The sequence below is a fragment of the Chenopodium quinoa genome, unplaced genomic scaffold (genome assembly GCF_001683475.1).
Source record: "Chenopodium quinoa cultivar QQ74 unplaced genomic scaffold, ASM168347v1, whole genome shotgun sequence".
Classification (NCBI taxonomy): Eukaryota; Viridiplantae; Streptophyta; class Magnoliopsida; order Caryophyllales; family Amaranthaceae; genus Chenopodium; species Chenopodium quinoa.
Window position 1 is genome coordinate 43,619 of NW_018743669.1, and position 10,206 is coordinate 53,824.

The 10,206-nt window shown below is 34.4% G+C and overlaps 1 protein-coding gene across 1 annotated transcript; it reads right to left on the reverse strand.

Moving 5' to 3' along the window:
- Window positions 1–4,643: 4,643 nt before the first annotated feature.
- Window positions 4,644–8,004, reverse strand: LOC110683332 (laccase-2-like). Its single transcript, XM_021859678.1, has 6 exons — window positions 7,640–8,004; window positions 7,353–7,504; window positions 6,984–7,228; window positions 6,729–6,863; window positions 5,645–6,634; window positions 4,644–5,005 (listed from the first exon to the last, which is right to left on the reverse strand). The coding sequence occupies exons 1-6, from the start codon at window positions 7,742–7,744 to the stop codon at window positions 4,875–4,877; spliced, it is 1,758 nt and encodes a 585-aa protein (XP_021715370.1). The 5' UTR covers window positions 7,745–8,004; the 3' UTR covers window positions 4,644–4,874.
- Between the last annotated feature and the right edge of the window lie 2,202 nt (window positions 8,005–10,206).

The window sequence follows — 10,206 nt, forward strand, 5'->3', positions numbered from 1 at the left end:
CACTACTTTTATTTATTTTCTACTACTACTCTTTACTTACTAATCATATTTTTAACCTTTCTTATATAAATCACCCATGTTCTCTTCAATTCAAAGTGTTAGCAAATTACAAACAATCTTACTTAAAAAAAACACTTCCATTTCTTTCACTATCTACATACTTCACTCCCCCATTTTCTATTCTACACAAAATAAACTATAAACCACCCTTCAATTCAAAAGTATATACATATACAATGTCATATGAAGATCAAGACTATTATTCATCATCCTCGGATAAAAAATGGAAACTATTCAAGAAAGAAACATCATCAAGATCGTCCGTAGACCCGTCATTGATGCGGAGTTTTTCGGCGAAAAACTCCGCATCAAAGTCACCTCCATTCCTAAGGAGTTACTCTCAAAAACCCTCATCTCACAATCACAATCATAATAGAGATAAGCTCTCAAGAAGCTCCTCGATGAAGAGCTCGTGCCCGTCTTCGCCGACATCGTCAAAGAACAAGTCTTTAATGCGAAACTTCTCAAAGAAAAGCTCCGCATTTGGGAAGAAATGTAGTCATTTAGCTAAGGAGCAAAAGGCAAGATTTTATATTATGAAGAGGTGTGTTTCAATGCTTGTTAGTTGGCCTAAAAAGGGTGATTCTTAATCATATTAATCATATATATATATATATATATATATATGATTATTATGTTGTTGAATCATACTAAGTTTTTTTTTTTTTATTAAGTTTTGATTAATTTTTATTAGATGTTAATTAGTTCAATTGTGGTAATAAGGCCACAACTATATTAAATTAGTGTAATACATTTTGCAAATATATATTTATATATATGAACATTAATATAAATAGAATTAGTTTCTCTTTTTTCTCTTCTTTTTTCTCATTGACTCAAGCTCAAAGAGTAGACCATCCCATTGTTTTTATTTTTTTATTTTTTTTTATTTGTGTATTTTGGAAATTTCTTTATCATGCTAGTCTGCAATTCTGTTTTCATATTTGTCTTTGCTAAGTCAGAGATTCCATCCAGCTGTTGGAATTATCAACCATGCATAAATTGATATATACATAATAATTTTTATTTTATTTTATTTTATTTTATTTATGTAATAATAAAAAAAAGGACAATAATAAAAATGGAAGGGTTATTAAACATCAGATCTGTACACCAGAATGCATGTGAGCTGCCTCCTTCCTCCCTTATTTGTTCTTCATAAAAATAATTGGAGTGGGGGAAGTAGTGCAGGAAAAAAGTTGGTTTGGTTGTATTTGAAAGTCCTTGAGTTAGGTAAAACAAATTCCTCCTCTTCTATCTTTTTTTTTTTTCCTAATCTTATGTTTGTGATGAGTTTATTATAATAATAATCCGTCCATCCGAAATTAGTTATTTTAATAGTTATCGCCTTATAGCGTATTTTGAATCAGTATTATAATGACTGAAAAGGTATCAAATACTACTTTTATCTTATTCTTACTTTATTTTTTAATATTTTGATAAAGTTGTCACATTTTCTACTGTAAAAATATAGAATGATTTCTGATTCGATTTCCTCGTGATATAACTCTAAAGGTAAATAATAGGGAAGAGGTATAAAATGTTATGTTATACAAAGCTAGTAACACGATTTTAAAGGGTTTTCTTGTAAACTTATGTCAATATCATTAAGTAATGAAAATGTGACAACTAAGATATGATCAGATAATTGAATGAACCCCTTCTAAAATTGGAAATAGAGTGTAATAATAGTAACTACATAAGTAAAGCAATGAATAGTAGTGAAGTAAAACATCATACATAGTTTCCATCTAACTTTCTTCATCTTTTTTCTAGGGTCTATCTAATTAAAGTCTTTGATTTTGAGAGTTGCAAGACTAGATTTTGAACAGGAAAAAGAAAGTTAGGATAACAATTAAAAATGACTTTAGAAAGTTTGATTACTGTGTATAATAGCTACGTATACCAACCAATATATGCACATAAAGTTTAGCTTAATCAATTCACGTAAATTAAAAACAAAAAAATCATAACTTTATTTTTGTTAGTTTATTTTTAAGGGGTAGAATTGAAGAATAAAAATAGGATGTTAGGAAGCAATATAAGGGTTGGACATTTCCAAAAGAGAGCAGTTGATGTCCTTTCAAAGGGGAGCCTGTGTTTGGAGCAAAACTTGATAAATGGTGTGACATTATATGAAACTACAGACCACATTTAGCTGGAACCCAAATTCATCCACAATTTCCTTGGTCCTACTACCATCTCCATGTATGTATGTCTACCAATCGAATCTTTACGCGTCATTTAAGTTTTTAACCAGTAGAATAATCAACCACCAATTGAATGAATTACCATCTATCCCCCGTCCCTTCCTTCCACGCCAGAAACCATCAACCGACATCTTTTGGGTGAGGGGACGGGGGTTTCCGTCCTATTCATGCAATTGCTAAGACATATATTGCTACAAACTTTTTAACATTTTAGACTAAATTATTTGAATTTGTTGAATAGGTTATGTACTATCTACTTATGTAGTCATCTCATCACCAACGAAAAAACATAATTGAACAAGATATACGTCATGTCACCAAGATAAAAACAGAACCTGTTTTTTAGAATTATATTATGCCATGGAGAAAACAAATCATCCGTTCTCCTTATTTGAACATGTTATTCTTACAAACAACTACTACTTCCTCTGTTTCATAATACTTACAACAGTTTTAATTAATTAATTAATTGTAGTACAAGATGTTAAAAGGCTATGTTAATGTGGTTAACGATTTGATTTTTGAACAATGTTAAGAAAATGTGGTCGATAAATTGTGTAAAAGTCAAATTGTTACTTGTATGAATATTCTGAAGCTAAGAGTGTACGAGTTTTTGCCTTTTACTTTATAGAGTAGTAAATTATATTTGTTGTTGTTGTCAATAATTCTGCCATTTTTGGTGTAACAAAAAACAGTGCAGAAGAAAGTGAAGATATGAAAATCAACGAAATAAAACAGCAGGGGTATAAAACATTGATGTGACAGTTATATTCCTCAAATTTACTCCAGATTAAGCTAAACAATTACTGCATTTTCATAGTAAAAAAGAAGAAAGGAATGATATTCACTATTTCAGTCATCAATTCAAGAAATTTTAACCTTTAAAATTGCTAACACATGCACTACAAAAAGGAGCTTCACTGACCCATTTACAGGGCGGAAGGTATAATCACCTATAAGCCCACAACCATCACATTTTGGGTCCCACGTTTAAATTCCACCATTTTATTCAAAATTTTGCGAATTATAAGATAAGAAGAAAAGTACTCTCATTGTCCTAATTGCACTTTTTTATGTCCTTAATGTATCTTTGACCAATGATTTTTTTGTTAATAATTCAACACTTAAGATTCAAAAAAAAAAAAAACAAATCTTTTAATAATGTTAAAAAAATTATGCTTATAGTAGTGGTCTACTTTGTAACTTGTGAAAAATTTAAGCCAATGTAGTTTTTGAAACTAATATAATACAAAAAATTTACTCAATGTTACTACAACTTTTGTTCAAAATACAGGATAAAAAAGATTATACTACTAGGTTAATCAAAGTTAATTAGTTTGGGCGAAATAAGTTCAATAGATTCGCTACTTCATGTTGCTAGAGGAAGTAATTGTTTTCTCATTTTGTTTATATCATGTGACTAGTAAAATATTTAATCGTTAAAAAATTCAAGTCCCTATAAAAATTTTAGAAGGAAACTAGTAAAAGCTACTCCGTACTAAATTTACTTGCAATATAAAATGATGTGTAGCTATCACTTTCCTTCGAGTGAGTTAGCTCGAGCTAGGTTTACTTAAACTAATAAAGTACAAGCTAGTAAAAATCAGTCTTCCTTGATAAGAGAATAAGCTAGGAGACTAGGAGTATCTATTTATATATTGAAAATTATAAATTTAAAAATAAAAAATCTTACAAATTGGAAACAAAAATCAGAAATTTCTTACAAATTGGAAACAAGAAGTTGGATAATAATTGAGAAATGATATGAACAGAAGAAATTAAAAAAAAAATCATCAAAGTCATTAGTATCACAACCATAGGGCTTTACATCTGCTTTTCTGTTTGATAAGAAAGAAATTCAGAGGTTTGGGCCCACTGCATGTCTAGGTTCTGGAATTTAGGGCCTTGGGCCCGCCTGTCAACTCAGCCTCATCTGTTGTGGGTTTGAAATTAAGCAACGAAGATGACATTATTTACGGGTTATGGCCCAACTACTTTGCCACTCAAATTTAACTACTGCCTCTCTCCTTTTCTTTTCCACCAACCCACCCAAATACTCCAACGGTTAAAACAGAACCATCGGGTAAAGTACGGTAAAAAAATTAATTACTATAAGATATTTTCACCTACATAATAATCATCTATTTATTCGAGAACATGATGCACGTCCTATGACAACTACGTAGCATGTAAAATTTACATTCATCTAACTATAATAAGTAAAAAAAAAAAAAGTTATATGGAGCACTCTTTAAATCATAGCGATCAGATTCATTTTTAGTGAAATTAATTAAAGTTATCTGATTTGTAATTATTCATATTAATTTCAATTTCGAGCGTAAAATAAATGGACGGTGGAGAATTAGCCTCAAATTAAAACTCATAATATCTTGATTTGAATTTCATTAGATGGAAAATTGGGAATTAATTGTACAAAACCATCCTTATTCCAAACAAACTCTACAATTCAATGCCTCACCTTGCTTTTCTCTCAAACTCAAGCAAAACCATCACACAAAAACAAAATAATTTAAATTCATACAAAAACACGGAACAAAAACTTGTAGTTGTAACGAATTAACGGCCAATGAAAAGGCTGACAAATCAGCATTTGGGAAGGTCGGCTGGCGGACGTGGCACCTTCTGATTGGGTAATTTTCCATCAAGGACAATCCAAGCCATCCTTAGTCCCCAACTCATGTGAACCTCAAAATGGCAATGCATAAACCATACTCCTGTTTTCAATTACACAAAATTAATTAATTAATTGTAAATTAAGGTATTCCATTATTGTTAATTAATCACAATACTTCATACTAATAAAAATATAAGATATTAATAAAGCAACACTTGTGTTCTTAGACTAACTTAATCATTACTTAACCGTACACTTTGGTTAAAATATCGTTATTAGTGTATCCTAATGTTAGCACTTGTTTTATTATTAACCTTAGCTTATGTAATTACCACTTGTTGGTACACAATCTAATCCAATTGATGAAAAGTCTTAATCTTGTCCCTTTAATTAAAAGGGTCGTGATTTAATGGCTATTCAATTATAGTCAATGCTTAATAAGAATATTAGATGGTGATTACAACAAGTTTACGACAAATATTCTAGATTGTTACATGCATTTTTCTGTGCCACTTTAAATAATGTTGACTGTCTAATCCAAGTTAGTAGCTGTCAAATATTCATTCTTGTTCAAATGTTGCAAATGCATGCGAATATGTAACAATTATGCACAAATAAACATGTTACTTGTTTACTATTATTATTATGCAGTCCGAGTTGATATTTTAAGTTACAGATAATATGAAAGAAATAGGAAATTTGCGTATATATAATTTATACACGTGGTACTAATACTAACCTGGGTTATCGGCCTTGAATCGAATGGCAACCCAACCGCCGGATGGTACTCCAACGGTGTTCCTAGCAACAGGATCAACAAGATTATAGTTGGCAGGGTCCTTTTTAGGGTTAAAGTTACCAAAACCTTGGCCAACGACGTAGAAATCATAGCCGTGTAGATGAAGAGGGTGACTCTCGGCGCTAATAATGCTAGTGTCCTGCATAATAAGCTCCACATTTGTGTTATATGGGATCACTAACACTTCGGTGTTATTCATTGTATTAGTATTATTAGGTGGTGTGCCGGTGTAATTAAATTGTTTAAGCGGTATTTGAGGGAAATTAGTGTTGTAAACCCCTGCATTTTGGCCAAAGAAATATGATTGAAGCAGGGCAGTTGATGGCAGGGCCATAGAAATGTTGTTTACTGAGGCCGCGAATTTGGTCCTGTTATTAGGCCCTTGGCATGTTTGGTTCTTAGGGCAAGGGCTAGTTCCAAGTCCTACTGTGAAGAAGAAGTGTTTGTCTACTTTTTTTGGGACTTCAGCTGGAAACTTTGCATTGTTCAAACTTCGGAATTTTTTAGAGAAATTTCCTACAAAAGAAGTGTCGTTTATGGAAGGTAAACGAGGAAGATCCTTAGAGGTTACATTGAGGATCTTGTGATGAGTGGCCGAGGAGGACTTTGATGGGATTTCGTACTCTAGGATAGCTGCCGCGGTAGTGTTGTCAAAGGTGCCACTACCGGTGAAGTAAGGCCTAACTGCCATTAGGTATGTGGTATGTCTAGGATTAGGCTTGGTTTTAAGGAGTACATTGGTGGTTTGGCCTGGTGCAATGACTAAAATGTCGGTATTAAACGGCTTTAGGTAGAGTGCATCGGCTTCAACCAATGTCATAGTGTGGTTTGCTATGCTGAAGAATAGTTCGTCATTGAGTGCAGCATTAACCAACCGCAAGAGGTAAGTCTTCCCTGGCTTAACCTTAAGCTTATACGTGTCCGCCATACCTAAAAGCCAAAGCCAAATTGTATTAATTTAACATATACGAAGTACAAAAATGTTTAGGTTGTATAATCCAGTGATGTGTCGACTATCAAGTACCTTTAGCTCCGGTACATGAATTATACAATGGCCCTGGAAATCCATTAAACGTATATGCATCCGATACGTTAGGGCCTCCGCCAGTTTGAAGGGCTTGACTAATGACTGCTTCAGTGTCATTGTTCCACCATTCACCTACAACATAAGTTTGGGAAAAATATATGTATGTGATCAACTATATTAGCTTTGAAGGGGTTAAAGCATGCATGTAAGGTGTTGATTATAATATTAATTAGTCATAATAATAAAACGTACCAAACATTATGGTGGCTTCCTTGTGAGGCTTAGGGAATGGATAGGATTCATTTCTCCTTGGGAGAATAATGATAGGTCCATAAACAGATGCCCTAAGCCAAGAGATATGAGCATGCCAAAAAAGAGTCCCTCTTTGACCTTTGATCGTAAAGTTGTACACATAGCTATTGTTTATCTGAATTGGACATTGTGTTATGTAACCTGGACCGTCTGCCCATGGGCTCCCTAGTTGTCGAATACCATGCCTATAATATTAAATGATTATTAGTTTATAAAATGAAATGGTAGAGGCCAAGGCATAATCGAAGAATTACATCTCATTTTGATAACAAAAAAATTCATCACTAGCTTTAATATAATTTATCTTACCAATGGATTGAAATATTATTCTTGACATGGTTTACAACATTTACAATGACTCGGTCACCCTCCCTAGCAATGATTCTTGGCCCAGGGAATTTGCCATTCACAGTGATCATGCTCTTTGTTTTGCACAAATGTGTCACATTTTGCAACTTTATCTACAAAATCATAATGCAAAATCCAACAAAAAAAACTTTATAAGATAAAAATCATTACATAAAAAGAAGCATGCATCATAAGATAAAAATTTCATTGGCTAATGAAAAAGTGATTTTTCAAAAAAAATTACATACATCAAATCTATAGTGCCTTGTCACTCCATGACATAACCAAATATTGGCAATAAACAAAAGTAGAGTTCCACAAAATGCAGGAGAAGAAAGAAAATGAGCACCCATATTTTTATTTCGTTAGAATAGAATATTGTGTGTAGATGTTATATTATTTTGTGTAAGTTTGGAGTGATTAGTGAGAGTTAACATAGTTTTTATATAAGAATGATGTGGTAAAGGTATGTTTGGGTTGGGTGCGCAATTAGGTGATTAAATTTTTTGAGGGACTTGTCACTCACCCTTGAGTGCTATTCAAGTCAATATTATATGGTCATAATATCTCCTAATATTTTGTCGATTGGAAGTTGTTCTAAAGCTTCATTGCTTCAAGTTATAACTTTCCATTTTTGTTTTGGATTACTAAATGAGTTACTTTTATGTTTATCCGACCATTTTTTCTCATACACGTACTTGTTGTATAGTTAGTCATATCTCTATTAATTTCATTAACATTACTATATATGTCAATATGTGTATGTACTTAGATATTTTATTTTAGTTACTCCATATGTTTGTAAGAATTGTGACTCAATGTGAAATTCTAGTATTTCTAAGTTTTTGAAAGGCATTTATTTCTTTTCACAAAGGAATTTTATGTATGCTATATAAGTTTATAAACTATAACCAGTAATGTATCGCATAGCTCAATGGATATTTCTAGTGTTCATATACTTCATATTAATTGGAAGGCCATTTAAAAATGACATTGTATGTGCTAAAGATAATAAAAAAATATATGAAATCATAATCAATTTTACATAAAAATAAAAGTTACCTCATGCTAATTATGCATTGAATATGTTTCACCTCTCATCCTATGAATGACTCAACATGTGGGGTTATCTTGACTCTTGAATTCTTAATAATAATGATGATATCTGCTATTATGTTGCAATTTTTTGTTCGGACTAATGTTCAGGGCTTAGTTTGTTCGGTTTGGGAGTATCATATAAACTACCTACATTTTAAAACTACAATAATAAAACTTTATGTGTCCATCCATACATATACATATTGCTAACATATTATTAGTGAACCCCATAAAATTATGCAGTATTATTCATTAATCTTTCTTATTCCATCGTAACACAACTATTATCCAAGGTGTTTCGGGGTTTTCTGATGTCCTGCGGGAGAGTTACAATTCCGAGACTGGAACCGGACGCCTGTACCTGCAAAATAACGGAGACTCCTGAGAGCTCCGCCTCCAACGGTCAAGTTAGTACCTGATTAAGGAGTAATTAATACAGAAATTAAAGTAACGAGATCTCTCCAGGTGAGAGTGCTTGGTGTTGGTAATCTGCGTCGTTAGCGAGATTAGCCGGTTGTTAATAACTCTGTTCTTCTCTGCTTGATCTCTTGATTATTCGATTCTTTTCTGTTGTGTGATTAATGAGGATTAATCGAGTATTTATAGCCTTGAGAAGCGTGCAACTCTCTAGGTTTAAGGTAAACCTAGGGCTGATCGGGCCTCTAGACTGAATTGGGCCTTGATGGCCGGTTGTCCCATTTGGCATGGGTGGACACGTGGCGTGTCTATAGTGGTCCGTAGAGGACGTATCTGTGACTGACACGTGGCAGGCTCCTGTTGTCCTTCGTGAAGGACACGTGGCGGAACCTGGTTGGTCCACTTGTCAGAAGGTGATTGGTGGATAAAAACCCCCTAATCATTTGCCCCTCACAGGTGGCACGTGACTGGTCACGGGTCGCCTGTGACAGGTGTCGCACGGTGACAGGCGACGGCCTGTTACAGGTGTCATCTTGCAAACGGCCGAGAGATTTTCCCGCCCACATTTTGAATTTGGAAGCGACCTTTCGCCTTCTCACTTTGCCTATAAAAGGAAGTGCTGACTTCGGTCATTTTCACATTTGAGAACTTTGCGAGAACATTCGGACCCCTGAACTTGCTCTGACATTTCGGACCTTTTCTGCCTACCGCCTGTTCTGACAAGCCGACTGACCCGAACTTTCAGGACTTCATCAACCGTCACTCGTTCAGGTAACTTAGTTCTCTTACTCTTAATTTTCTTTTTATTTTTTGAAATGGCACCATGGAAGCACACGACACGCCCTAAGTTAGTGATCAGCCGGTCACCGGGGACGGCTGAATCTAGGACTAGGAGTGCCGCCTGCCCTTTTCTGGACCCATCTTTGCCCTTTATACAAAGTCCGACTGTATCTGTGTCTATGCAGAACGTGATGGCCAGAACAAAAAAGACTGCTATGATATCAAACTCAGACGGCTCCTCCCAAAGGGTGCTCCTTAGTGAAACATCTGACCAGGCGCCAGATGTAGAACGAGGCGACTGTCAAGCCGACAGTTCTGAGAGAGGGGCCAAGGTGTTCCCTTCCCATCTTACCGTGGACATGTCTAATTTTCCTTCTGCTCCTTCTAAGGGAGAGGAGGCGGGCCCCTCTAGGAAAGGGGAGGAGTCGTCCTCCTCGGACTCGTCAGAGGACGAGTCTGAGTCCAGTTCTTCTGGCCACAGTTCTCCTGGCTCAGAAGAAAAACATAGCCGCCTACAAGA